This window comes from Rana temporaria, chromosome 3 (assembly GCF_905171775.1).
Source record: "Rana temporaria chromosome 3, aRanTem1.1, whole genome shotgun sequence".
Lineage (NCBI taxonomy): Eukaryota > Metazoa > Chordata > Amphibia > Anura > Ranidae > Rana > Rana temporaria.
The window spans coordinates 54,467,195-54,481,071 of NC_053491.1; the positions used below are offsets into that span (position 1 = coordinate 54,467,195).

At 42.6% G+C, this 13,877-nt stretch overlaps 1 protein-coding gene across 2 annotated transcripts in view; it reads left to right on the forward strand.

Annotated features, from left to right (window-relative positions):
* The window catches only part of PDE8A (phosphodiesterase 8A), a 439,096-nt gene that overhangs the window by 399,039 nt on the left and 26,180 nt on the right, over window positions 1–13,877 (forward strand). For both annotated transcript variants that reach the window (XM_040342584.1, XM_040342583.1), the window contains exons 14-16: window positions 2,184–2,348; window positions 11,140–11,188; window positions 11,309–11,444. In XM_040342584.1, coding sequence (XP_040198518.1) covers window positions 2,184–2,348; window positions 11,140–11,188; window positions 11,309–11,444 — 350 coding nt within the window. The remainder of the gene's footprint in view (window positions 1–2,183; window positions 2,349–11,139; window positions 11,189–11,308; window positions 11,445–13,877) is intronic.

Below are 13,877 nucleotides of genomic sequence, written 5' to 3' on the forward strand. Positions count from 1 at the left end.
GACGTAAAAAATTCGAACCTCGCGGCGGGAATGGCAGCCATACTTTAACATTGTTATTCCACCTCATAGGTGGAATAACTTTAGGCCGCCTAAGGCCTTACGGAAATTACGTTAATCGACTGTGGCGGGCTCGCGTACGTTCGGGAATCGGCGTTAAATCTCATTTACATAATCTACGCCGGCCGCAATGGAAGCGCCACCTAGCGCCCATCCAAAAAATTGCAAGCTAAGATAGAACGGCGCAAGCCGTCCTATCTTAGCTTTGTTTAAGCGCATCTCTGTTTGAGCATACGCTTAAACAAACGCCGGCATAGATTCAGAGTTAGGCCTGCTTATCTACTGATAAGCCGGCCTAACTCTTTGAGAATCTACCTAACTGAGTCCATCAAAGCTCCATGCAAATCGTGTCCCAGGCTGGATTCAAACCAAGAAACCTAGTCCTTCAAGGCAGATTTACTAACTATTGAGCCACTGTGCTGCCCAAGAACAGGATGGAGTCTGGTTGCTTTGGGTTACTGCACTCAAGAATAATAAGGTCCCTTTTTACTCCAAATGTTTGGTAGTTTCATAGAAGATAATAGTATGCTGCCATCGTGGTATGAAAACCATAGGCACTTCACTTGCGTCTGACCCTTTTCTGAATGTTTTCCATTAATTTCAAAATTACCATCTATCTTTTAGGGCAAGAACATATCCATGGACTTATGTTAAAATTCAGGCTTATCCCTTGTGACTTTCCGATCTATACCCTTGGGCTTGTTTAACAATGTGTCCTTATAATATGTCTTCAGTGCAAATCTGTTGCTAAGAGTGAACAAATACAGTCGTCATTTCAGTTCCAGAAATTAAAAGGAAAAAGAGTTCCAGAAATTAAATGGAAAAAGAGCTAACAATTTGAACTCTTTTAAATATAGATCTCTTTGGCTTTGTGTTTCACACAAAGTCATAGTTTGTTCTCTTGTTTGGTAAATCAGGATTTTCCAGATACAATTTGTAGGTTGAGGCATTGCAAATGGCCGAAAGGGGAAACAGTAATGTTAAAGCGAAACTCCTAGAATAGCAGCACTTTAAAAAATCTGCTGGCTCATAATGGGTTAGAGAGGTACTCACCTCTCACCCCCATGTTGTTTTTCTTTTTTCCCCCTTTATGTAGTGCTACATTCTCTTCAAAACACATACTGATTATCCTAATGAAATCCACTGTTTGGGCAATATGCATCAGGGTCCAACACCACACCATGGTACTCTTCAGCTGGCTGCCTGTAGGGTGGGCTGACTCGCTGGGCCCACCCTACACCCCATCCACATCTCCACCCCTGGCTTCTCTGTGTGCCTAATCATGCAGCCTTTGGAGAGATGTGATGTAGGTAACCCAAGCGGCTGCAGGACCAGCAACTTGTGGGGGCAGGGCGGGGTTTAAAAGGAACATGCTCGCTTTTGGGAGTAAAGTTCCACTTTAAGTCAAACAAGGTGTATACCACCTAGTGACTGTATCACTTTTATTTATTTTGTACATTCATATTATGCCCCAGGAGTACAGCTACCACTATACCACCCCACCCCTCTGTTGTTCATCCACAGAGCATTTTATATATTTTTTAATGGGTTTACATAAACAAAGTCTTGTGTGATTGTGCAAAGAGAGAGGAAGGGTAGGCAAAGCTACTGCAAACAAGTCTCCAAATGCTGCATCAGAGACCCAAAGGTCCAGTGTTTGAGCACTGGAAGTATAGCAATAGCTGTTCTCCCAGTGCTCAGTAAATTCACCTCTTTGGACTTAATCCTTTATAGGCCAGCAGTTTTTCAAAAGCGCTGCATTTCCTTGTGTCCCACTTTTAAATGGCTCTGAATCCTGTTGTGGGACATGTGCCATAGTACCACAGCCCAAAGCTTTTATTGCTAGAAGGCCCGGGTGGGCCCCAGTCCTATAGCAAGACCAATGCCCATCTGTTAAGTATCAGAAAATGTTAAAATGCGCTCGGTTAAATTTAAAGGTATATTTCACTTTATTCTGTGCAAACTGAAACAATGCTTAGGAAATAAGGATAGTTTGCATTTGTGTTTATGCCAAAAAATAAAAAAATTCTAGGTCGTATGACACAACTATTTCAAAATCTTTACTGAACGTGTAGTTTACAATGTTGTAATTTAATAAGCAATTATTTTTTAATTTCTTCTCTTAGGTAATAAATATCATCAATTCTGCACAAGAAAACAGCCCGATGCCAGTGGCAGAAGCTTTGGACCGAGTCCTGGAGATATTAAGAACAACTGAACTGTATTCTCCGCAGCTCGGAACAAAGGATGAAGATCCTCACACCAACGACTTGGTTGGAGGTTTGATGACAGTAAGTCAGCTCCCATATCTTGCAACAGGAATATGAAGAGTACTTTCTCTTAAAGGGTCACTAAAGGATTTTTTTTTTTTTTTAGCTAAATAGCTTCCTTTACCTTACTGCAGTCCTGGTTTCATGTCCTCATTGTTCGTTTTTGCTCTGATGTTGCTGTAATCCTTCTCTGTTCTGAACAGTCTGTTTCCTGATGAAAAAGGTCATGGGAGCTTTCTCTCTGTGGTCACTAATCAAGGAGGTGTGATTACTGTGTGTCTAAAACCCCTCAACGCCAATTAGTTTTGTTTTACAAACCATCACTGCCCTGTATTGGCTCTTTGTCTCTGTTCATCACAGAAGCATGAAACAGCATGCAAAAACGATGCAGTCCTGCTAAAAGTCGCAGATCACCGCCATCACCAGTAAAACATTTTTAAATAAAAGTCCCTAAATCTATCCGTAGTTTGTAGACGCTATAACTTTTGCTCAAACCAATCAATATATGCTTATTGTGTTTGGCCTAATTTGATAAAGATTTTTTCTTTTACATTTTCTTTTTGGATATGTATTCTAGCAGAAACTAAAAAATATAGTTATTTTTTTTTTTTCAAAATTGTCAGTCTTTATTTGTTTATAGCACAAGAGATGACCAAATACCACCAAAAGAAAGATCTATTTGTAGGGAAAAAAAGGACATACATTTTATTTTGGGTAAAACTTCACACGACAGCACAATTGTCAGTTAAAGCGACAGTGCTGTATCTCAAAAAATAGCCTGGTCAGGAAGTGGATATTGGGTAAAACCTTCCAGGGCTGAAGTGGTTAATAGCAGTTCTGGATTTAAAAATTGGCAAAGTCAGAAGATTTTTTTTATCTTGATGCATTAAGATAAAAGGCCTTCTGTATGCAGCAGGCCCCCCAATACTTACCTGAGCCTCATCTCTATCCAGCGATGTTGTAGGATTGTCTCGGCTGCCCGGGACTCCCCTCTTCATTGGCTGAAACAGCAGCGCCATTGTCACCTGCTGCTGTCCATCAAAGTCAGTCAGCCAATGAGGAGAGAGAGGGGCCAGGGCCTGGCCGCAGCTCCCTGTTTGAATGGACACATGGAGTTGCAGCTCGGCTCGGGAGCCCCCATAGCAAGCTGCTTTTTGTGGGGGCACTCGTCAGGAGGGAGGGGTCAGGAGAGCCAAAGAGTGACCTGAGAAGAGGAGGATCCTGGCTGCCCTGTGCAAATCCACTGCAACAGAGCAGGTAAGTATGACATGTTTATTATTAAAAAAAAAACACTTTACAATCACTTTAACTACTTTAATACCCAGCCATAGTCATATGACGTCCACAGATGGGATCTCCCATCCTGGGTGGATGTCATATGATGTCCTCGGCTTTCCGCTGCTACTGCGGGCCCCCAGGGGGTAGTGGAGCGGCGGCGGCGGCGGAGCTTCCGGTTTAGCATACCGGATTTCTAATGCAGAGCTGCAGCAGCAGCAGCGTGCATAGCGCCCGTCCCCGGGGGCGCGCGGTGATCGGGGATCCGGTGTGTCCCTCGGGACACAGCCAATCCCTGATGGGGGTAATGTAGCGGTGGGCGGCGGAGTTTCCGGTGCAACTTACCGGTAATGCAGAGCAGCGCAGCGGCGTGCACGGTGCCCGCACGCTCCCCTGGGGGCGCGCAGTGCGGCGATCTGGACTGAGGCTGTTCACCTGGATACAGTCCAGCCCCGATCAGGGTATAGAGCCAATGAAATTGGCTCCATACTACGTGACCGTCTGTGTCCAATCGCAGCCGGTCACTAAATGTAAACACAACACTGTGTGTGTAACTTACTGTTGCTGTTCTCCTCTTCACACACAGATCCAGTGTGAGGAGGAGATGAGCAACAGTGAGTTACACATCTGTAATACACTACATAAGTACCACTGTGCCCAGATTGCCCCCCCTAAATAAAGAGTACCTGTCATCAGGAGTACCCGCCACCTCACCAGAGTACCTGCCACCAGAGTACCCACCACCTGTCCATCAGGAGTACCTGTCCATCAGGAGTACCCACCACCAGTCCATCAGGAGTACCTGTCCATCAGGAGTACCCACCACCAGTCCATCAGGAGTACCTGTCCATCAGGAGTACCCGCCACCAGTCCATCAGGAGTACCTGTCCATCAGGAGTACCCGCCACCAGAGTACCCGCCACCAGAGTACCCGCCACCAGAGTACACGCCACCTCACCAGAGTACCTGTCCATCAGGAGTACCCGCCACCTTACCAGAGTACCCGCCACCAGTCCATCAGAAGAACCTGTCCATCAGGAGTACCCGCCACCAGAGAACCCGTTTTCAAAACTGTAATAGGTGGTTGAGAATTGAGATTATAATGCCTGACGGTGCTACTTCAATGTTGGGCCTCTGTATGTGGCCAGGCTGTGTAAAAGTCTCACACATGTGGTATCACTATGCTCAGGAGGAGTAGCGGAATGTATTTTGGGGTGTAAGTATGCATGTGCTGTGTGAGAGAAATAACTTGTTATGACAATTTTGTGCAAAAAAACAAAAACAAAAAAAAACGTTTTTTTCCCCCCCAAGAATTATGGGAAAAAATACAACTTCAAAAAACTTACCATGCCTCTTATTAAATACATTGGAATGTCTGCTTTCCAAAAAGGGGTAATTTGGGGGGTAATTGTACTTTCCTGGCTTATTAGGGTTTCAAGAAATGAGATAGGCCTTCAGTACATCAGGCGTGATCAGATGTGATCATTTTTCAATGATTTGCACCATAACTTGTAGACTCTATGGGCCAGATCCACAAAAGGGATACGACGGCGTATCTACTGATACGCCGTCGTATCCCTGTTTCTATCTTTGGAACTGATCCACAGAATCAGTTTCCAAAAGATAGGGAGAAGATCCGACATGTGTAAGGGACTTACACTGTCGGATCTTAGGATGCAGTACCGCAATCCGCCGCTGGGGGCATTTCGAGTCGAAATGCCGCTTCGGGTATACAAATTAGCACTTACGGAGCACTAACGGAGATCCACAAAGCTTTTCAGCTTCGTTTTTTCTCCGTAAGTATTAGTTTGCAATCGTAAAATTAGGGCTGCTTTTACAAGGCCTAAACTGTTTAGGCCTTGTAAAAGTAGACCCTTCTATCACGCGTCGCTGTCTTTTTTTTTTTTTTTCAATTTTTTTTTTCCCGCCGCAACTCGTATTTTTTTTTTTTACGCCCGTCGCGATTCTTAAAACCGCGCTAAGCACGTCCGGAAAATGACATCGTGAGCATGTGCAGTACGGCCGGCGCGGGAGCGCGCCTAATTTAAATGGGACTCGCCCCATTTGAATAGGAACACCTTGCGCCGGCCGGATTTAAGTTACACAGCCGAAAATTTCTAGGTAAGTGCTTTGTGGATCGGGCACTTAGGTAGAAATTTTCCGGCCGTGTAACTTAAATTGAAAAAGTTACGTTGCGCCGGGTTTTTGTGGATCTGGCCCTATAACTTTCACAGAGACCAAATAATATACACTTTTTTTGGTTATTTTTACTAAAGATATGTAGTAGTATACATTTTGGCCCAATTTTATGAAGAAAAAGGGACTTATTTGCAAAATTTTACAATACAAACTAAAGTGTTTTTTTTTTTTTTTTCAAAAATGTCTCTTTTTCTGCTTATATTGCAAAAAAATAGAAAACCCAGCAGTGATTAAATACACTGCTGGAAGAAAGCTCTGTTTGTGAGATAAAAATGATAAAAATTTGGTTTGGGTACAGTGTAGCATAAAAATTGGTCTGGTAAGGAAGGGTGTATAAAAGCCCTGTATTGAAGTGGTTAAGAACAACCACACCTTATACAGTGGTGTCAAAGTGTCATGAGACCTGTATGACTACAAGTTGCAGACCACTATCTCCAAGCTCTAAAATGTGACATTTCTGAGTAACCAAGGATCTTTAGAAGGGTCAGTGCTACATAGTGACAATTTAAAGTGAATCTATACCCAAAACGTTGTTTTTTTTTTTTCTGATAGATTGGGGAAAAGGTTAGAACTCCTGTTTTATTAGGGCTCTGTTAGAAAGACCTCACTTTCTGTTCTGGTGGCAAACATCTACTAGATGGGAAGTGAGGTAAAATCTACACCAGGAAAGCAGACAACAATAAAACACTGACATGGGTTCTAGCCTTCCCATTCATAACACAAAAAAAGGCTTTTCCCAGAAGGTAGTGAAGGAACCTCTCCAATGGAACCTCCATCGGCAGTAAAAATCTGACAGTGGTTTTAATCCTTCTCCACTCTATCAAAAACTAAACAAACATTTTTGGCAATTGTAAGGGGTTAGCTCGGTAGCGGGGGTGTGTGACCTCCTGAGTGGGTTCACTACACACTGAATTATACAGAGAGGCAGCCGTGGGTGGTTGAAAAACAAGGGTTATGGTTTATTCTTCCATATTGCTGGAAACAAGTGCAAGCATCAAAACAGCATAAACAAAATAAAACATAAAATAAACCCTGGCCAATCGGGCCATCTACCTTCACAACACAGGAACCTACCTATGGAGTCTGGCACAGCCTACTGCTGGGCAGACACTGCTGGTCTTCCAGCAGAAAACAATAGTATTTTTGATTTTCTTATCACACAGCAAAGATATCAACAACCACTTCACCTTCAGAAGTCTTCCTCAGCTCACTGCTCTCCTTAACTCAACAAGCCTCAGGATGCAGCATTGAGTAGTAATCCTCTGGACAATTTATAGAGGCGTTAATTTCCTCATTCTGAACAGCTGAAGCTATCCAACGTCCTTAAACCTTTCTGGCTACCTCTGCAGCTGACACCTGATAGTAATTGGTGAGTTTTCTAAACAAGGCAGAAATGTATCTCCCGTCTGTGACAACAACCCCAGATTTACCTGGCTTCCTGTCACATTATAGATACACTTTAAGCTTTCATAGCAATTTTCTTTATGGAGTATCCTAGGATTTCAGGCTACTGGGGTGCTGTGGTGCGATATTGAGTACACTTGCAAGCATCTACATGTGCCTACTTTCAATGATAGCAGACAGCTTTTTTCCAAGGAACCGCCTCACATTTATCAGGAAAAGGGTAAAATGTGCAATTTTTTTAAATAATTTGCCACTGAAATGTAAAAAATATGGAGATATATATAATATATATGTGTGTGTGTGTTTATATACAGTATAGGTAATCTACTGTATAGTACTTATGTAAAGTAAATTCTCCATCCTGGCCATATGCCTTTCCATGGGTTAACAGATTGGCAGTATTGCTATTTACATGTCACTGCCAGCATTCAGGAAGTATGCGGAGAAAGTCCTGACATCAAGGAACCTCTGTCTTCCCCACATCCTGCTATGTGTGGCTGCCCATGTTAGAAGTCATTCTTCTAATAAAATTAATGTTATGCATTGAGGGTGATGTCCACAGTAACAGTCCACCTATTTATTTTCTGATGACATACCACAAGAGAGAATCATCCATGTTTTTCTTGAACTGAGCATTTGAAAACCTGGCGGTGGAAGCATATTGCTGCATTTTTTTTTTTATGAATGGGTGGCTGGCTTTGAATGAGGAACAGGACATTTAAATGATATTTTTCTTCTTCCATTTATTTTACAGAAACTGCCTTTAAAAAATCAGTAACTTGTAGCACGTTAAAAAAAAAAAAAAAAACACAGCTTTAGGAAACCTTGGAAAAAGGGAAAATAAAAAACATGAATATCCATTGGCTGCTGCATTAGTAAAAATAATAATAGTGCATTTTTTCCATTAAAGCTGAACTCTATGTATGATCTTTATTGGATACTTACATTGGTCCAAACAGTGGGTATGAACCCTCATCCCAGTCTTTTGTAGAATAGCCATAGTAAAGTGGTGCATGGTACTTTACATGGTTCAACTGTGTCTAGTTAGGGGCAGATCCACAAAGATCTGCCCCGGCGCAGCGTATCTGAGATACGCTACACCGCCGTAACTTATTTTTTTTGGTTTGAATCCTGAAAAAATTTGCGCCGCAAGTTACGGCGGCGTAGTATATCTCTCGCGGCGTAACGGCGCCTAATTCAAATCGGCGAGTAGAGGGGCGTGTTTCATTTAAATGAAGCGCGTCCCCGCGCCGAGCGAACTGCGCATGCGCCGTCCCTAAATTTCCCGCCGTGCATTGCGCTAAATGACGTAAATTACGTCCAGCCCGATTCACGGACAACTTACGCAAACAAATTTTTTTTTTTTAAATTATACGCGGGAACGACGGCCATACTTAACATTGAGTACACCACCAAACAGCAACTTTAACTATACGCCGTACGCTCGTGGATCGTCGGAAATAGCGAATTTGCATACTCGACGCGGAAAACGACGGGAACGCCACCCAGCGGACACCGAAGAATTGCATCTTAGATCCGAAGGCGTACACCTGTCGGATCTAACCCAGATGCCGTCGTATCTTGTTTTGAGGATTCAAAACAAAGATACGACGCGGGAAATTTGAAAGTACGCCGGAGTATCAGTAGATACGCCGGCGTACTCGCTTTGTGGATCTGCCCCTTAGTTTATAATTCTGCACCATTTGGCTCAACAAGGGAGGTTTTTTATAATTACATTGGCCCCACTTGGTACAAAATAAGTGTGCATATCTCATACCCGAGTTTTCCACAGGCATGGAATATGTATACCGCAGTCCCTCAGGTGTGGAGTATATGGTATATACTTGCATTGGTCAAAGCTGGACCAATGTAACTATGCAATAAAGTATACCTGGAGTTCAGCTTTAAATTACAGCAGCAGAAAAATTATCTTCACTAATACATGAAAAGATTCCAACAACCTCAACATATGTAAAGTATTCTAAATTCTCTTATCTGTCGAGCCCTGTACTAAAATAAAAAATACTTTATATTGGTTCCTAAAATGATCCTCTTATTTAATTTGTAGTGATTATAAGCCAGGATCACTGTTATAGACAACATTATTGTAGTTAGTCACAATCAACTGTATTAGCCAGATTCACGTAGGGTGTCCTAACTTTGCGGCGGCATAGCTTAGCGTGTTTACACTACGCCACCGTAAGTTAGTGAGGCAAGTACATGATTCACAAAGTACTTGCCTGCCAAGTTACGGCGGCGTATCGTAAATGTGGCGGGCGCAAGCGCGCCTAATTAAAATTCGGCTAAGGGGGCGTGTTTTATGTTAATGGGGCTTGACCTGACGTGATTGACGTTTTTTTTGGAACGGCGCATGTGCCGTCCGCCTACATTTCCCAGTGTGCATTGCGGCAACGTACGCCGCACGGGCCTATTGATTTCGACGTGGACGTAAATGATGTAAATCCCTATTCACGGACGACTTACGCAAACGACGTAAAATTTTCGAATTTCGAAGCGGCGGCCATACTTTAACATTACTATTCTAACTATTTGTTGGAATAACTTTAGGCCTGATAAAGCGTTGCGTAAACGCTGTATCTGTACTGCGTCGGCCGGGTGTACGTTCGTGAATAGGCGTATCTAGTGATTTACATATTCTATGCCGACCGCAATGGAAGCGCCACCTAGCAGCCAGCCTAAATATTGCACCCTAACATAGGACGGCGCAAGCCGTCGTATCTTAGATAGGTTTAAGTGTATCTCTGTTTGAGAATACACTTAAACTTAGGTCGGCGCCGATTCAGAGTTAGGTCGGCGTATCTACTGATACGCCGACCTAACTCTACCTAAATCTAGCTATATGTTTCCCCACTCATTCAAGTGAATTCATTGGTTCAAAGGCGTGTCAAGAACATGTAGTGCCTTGAAAAAGTATTCATACCCCTTAAAATGTTCCACAGTTTGTCATGGTACAACCAAAAACATAAATGTATTTTAATGGGATTTTATGTGATAGACCAATACAAAGTGGCACATAATTGTGAAGTGCAAAGAAAATGATAAATGGTTTTCAACATAACTTGCAAATAAACATGTGAAAAGTGGAACAAATACTTTATCAATCAATTTATAGACTATTGTCATGCATTAAAAAGGGAATTACCATATTTATCGGAGTATAACTTGCACCCCAACTTTAAGAGGGAAGTTTCAGGAAAAAATCTTTCCACAGCATTCTGTGTATAACATGCAGGCACAGTTTACCCTCCATTTTCAGGGTAAAAAGTGAGAGTTATACGCCAATAAATACAGTAACTCCAGAGATAAAGCGATAATTCCCCCACTCTACGAGACTCTGGTCCAGCCTCACCTAGAGTATGCTGTCCAGTTCTGAGCGTCAGTCCTGAGGAAGGATGTATTGGAAATGGAGAACGTACAAGAAAGGGCAACAAAGTTAATAAAGGGTCTGGGGGATATTGGTTGTGAAGAAAGGTTGCGAGCACCGAACTTATTCTCGCTGGAGAAGAGGCGCTTCAGAGGGGATATTAATTCAATTTACAAATACCATACTGGTGACCCCACAATAGGGATAAAACGTGTCCGCTGAAGGGAGTTTAATAAGACACGTGGCCACTCATTAAAATTAGAAGAAAAGAGGTTGAAACCTAAACTGCGTAGAGGGTTCTTTATTGTAAGAGCGGAAAGGATGTGGAATTCCCTTCCACAGATAATGGATTCATCTGGGAGCATTGATGGTTTAAAAAAACTATTAGATAAGCATCTGAACGACCACAACAAACAGGGATATACAATGTAATACTGACATATAATCACACACATAAGTTGGACTTGATGGACTTGTGTCTTTTTTCAACCTCAGTGTGTAAAGTAAATAAACATTTCTAATTTTTCTTTCTTATATTTCCATTTGTAGGATGGTTTAAGAAGGCTGTCGGGAAATGAGTACATATTCTCATCAAAACGTAAGTTACTCCCATATGTTATATTAGACCCACAATCATCTTTACTGAAATACTGAGGGTGGGTAGCCTGAATTCCTCAATAATTTTTAAAATGTTGTGTTTTTTATTTCATTGGAACAGATGTTCATCCATCTTCTGGGCACCCAATCTCCTCTCTCTCCCTTTCTGACATCCCACCACGGATAACACAAGCAATGGAGAATGAAGAAGATTGGGAATTTGATATTTTTGAACTAGAGGCTGCTACTCATAAAAGGTGCAATATAGTGTGTATACTCGTACAAAACTTTATTTTCCGATTAAGCTCTGAAGTTTCCATATTAGACAACATCAGAAAGTCATATTTAAAGTTAGAAACATAAGCATGTTTTTAACTGATCTTCAGAGAATCTCTTAATGCCACGTACACATGATCGGAAATTCCGACAAGAAAAGTCTGATGTGAGCTTTTGGTCGGAAATTCAGACCGTGTGTACTCTCCAACGGAATTTCCGCCAAAGAAAAATTTGAGAGCGGGTAAAGTTCTTGTCGGAAATTCCGATCATCTGTATGCAATTCCGACGCATGTTTGGAATCAAGTCAACGCATGCTCTGAAGCATTAAACATTATTTTTTCTCGGCTCGTCGTAAGTGTTGTACGTCACTGCATTCGGTCAGAATTTGGTGTTACCGTGTGTATGCAAGACAAGTTTGAGCCAAAATTCCGTTGGAAAAAAATCCACGATTTTCTTGTCGGAATATCCGATCATGTGTATGCGGCAATAGAGATCTCAAACCATCTAAAAAAGAAACATTGAAAGAGTGGGACTTTTTGGGATTGTTAGTTCTGCAGATCAACATGTGGCATGGTACTCATTCATTTTCTTTCAATGAGAAAAAAGTCAAATAGAGCCACTTGTCTGGAAATGTTATTGCTATTAAAGATCTGTTAAATAATGTGGTACAAAGTCCAGTAATCCATAACAAGCAATTACCGCTATACTCTACTAAACTAGTATAGTTGGCATAATGACCGTTTTCTTCAGATTGGTTATGGGAATTTCAGTCCAAACTGAGCATATGGTAAAAAACATCAATACAAATGTGGAGCTGCGGTGGCTCAACGCGATTGGCACTGCGCTGACAAGCCATTCACCTCTGCAGCTAGGGGTTCGGATCCCGGTCTCGGCTACATGTGAATTGAGTTTGGTGGTCTCAGCCCGGCTCCCGGTGGGTGTGCTATGCGAGGTAAGCCTGCGCTTAGTACGCCCACCCCCCTCCCACAAAAACCACCACACTTACACGCACTCGAAATTGGGTTAACATCACGCACTTTGACCACGCGGTCTCTAAAAAGAGAGGCGAGGGACTAACGGGGCTGGTTGAGCGGGCTAGATCCTCTCACTCCCTTATAGGGAGTCCCTCTGCCCCGTTGGGCTTCAAAGCGGAGCAGGTAGGGCGGGCTGTGTGGGAGGACCCCCTCACACACCTGCCATTGCCACCCGGGGCATGGAGAAAGGTGGCAGATTGCCTCTGGGGGAGGCCTGCCTACTCCCAACTCCTGCAGTCCGGCTCCTCTCTCGAGTACACGCACAAAATACACTTTAAGAAAAAAAAAAAAATACAACCAGTGGATCTAGAGAAACACAGCTGAGGATTCTTGCGAATCTATCAATTTTCAGCTTACTTTTCACATTCTAAGCTTTCCTACTGGCATTATAATGCAGCCTTCTTGGCCAGTATGGAGGCTCAAAATCAGGTGGGGCCAAGCTTGACTTGCCTTTGACATGGAGTTTTTAATTCTTTACATTTTTTTCCTTGTATGCTTCATTTAAAGATTCTGAAGCCCCATACACACTATCAGTTTTCCTGCAGGTTATTGTCTTCAGGTTTACCAAAACCATGTAGTGCAAAGGGCCTGCCTGATTGCATATGAATTGAAACTCTTATGCTCCGTACACACCATCACTTTATGTGATAAAAAAAAATGACGTTTTTAAAAACGTCACTTTAATTGACCGTGTGTGGGGGAAAACGTCGTTTTATGTCTTCTAAAAAAGACCAAAAAAAATTGAAGCATACTTCAATTTTATGTGTCGTTTTTCAAAACGTCAACTTTTACTTCACAGAAATTGACCGTGTGTAGCAAAAAACGTCGTTTAAAACGACGTTTTTTCACCCACGCATGCCCAGAAGCTACTTATGAAGCGAGCTTCAATGGAAAAACGTGGTGGAACATAACCTCGCTTTGCTAGAGCATTGTGAGAAAAACGATGGTGTATAGGCAACTTTGTCTTTGAAAATTGAAGTTTCAAAAACGTAATTTTTTACTTCACAGAAAATGTCGTTTTTTTTCATCACATAAAGTGATGGTGTGTACGGGGCATTAGGCCGCGTACACACGACCGGTCCATCCGATGAAAATGGTCCGACGGACCGTTTTCATGGGTTCACCGCTGTAGCAGACTGATGGTCTGATGTGCGTACACACCATCAGTTCAAAAACCGATCGGGTCAGAACGCGGTGACGTAAAACACACGACGTGCTGAAAGTTCAATGCTTCCAAGCATGCGTCGACTTGATTCTGAGCATGCGCGGGTTTTGAACCGATGCTTTTCTGTACTAACCATCCGTTTGGACCTATCGGTCAGCGGTCCATTGGTTCGATTTTAAAGCCAGTTCTCTAATTTTTGTCCGAAGGACAAAAGA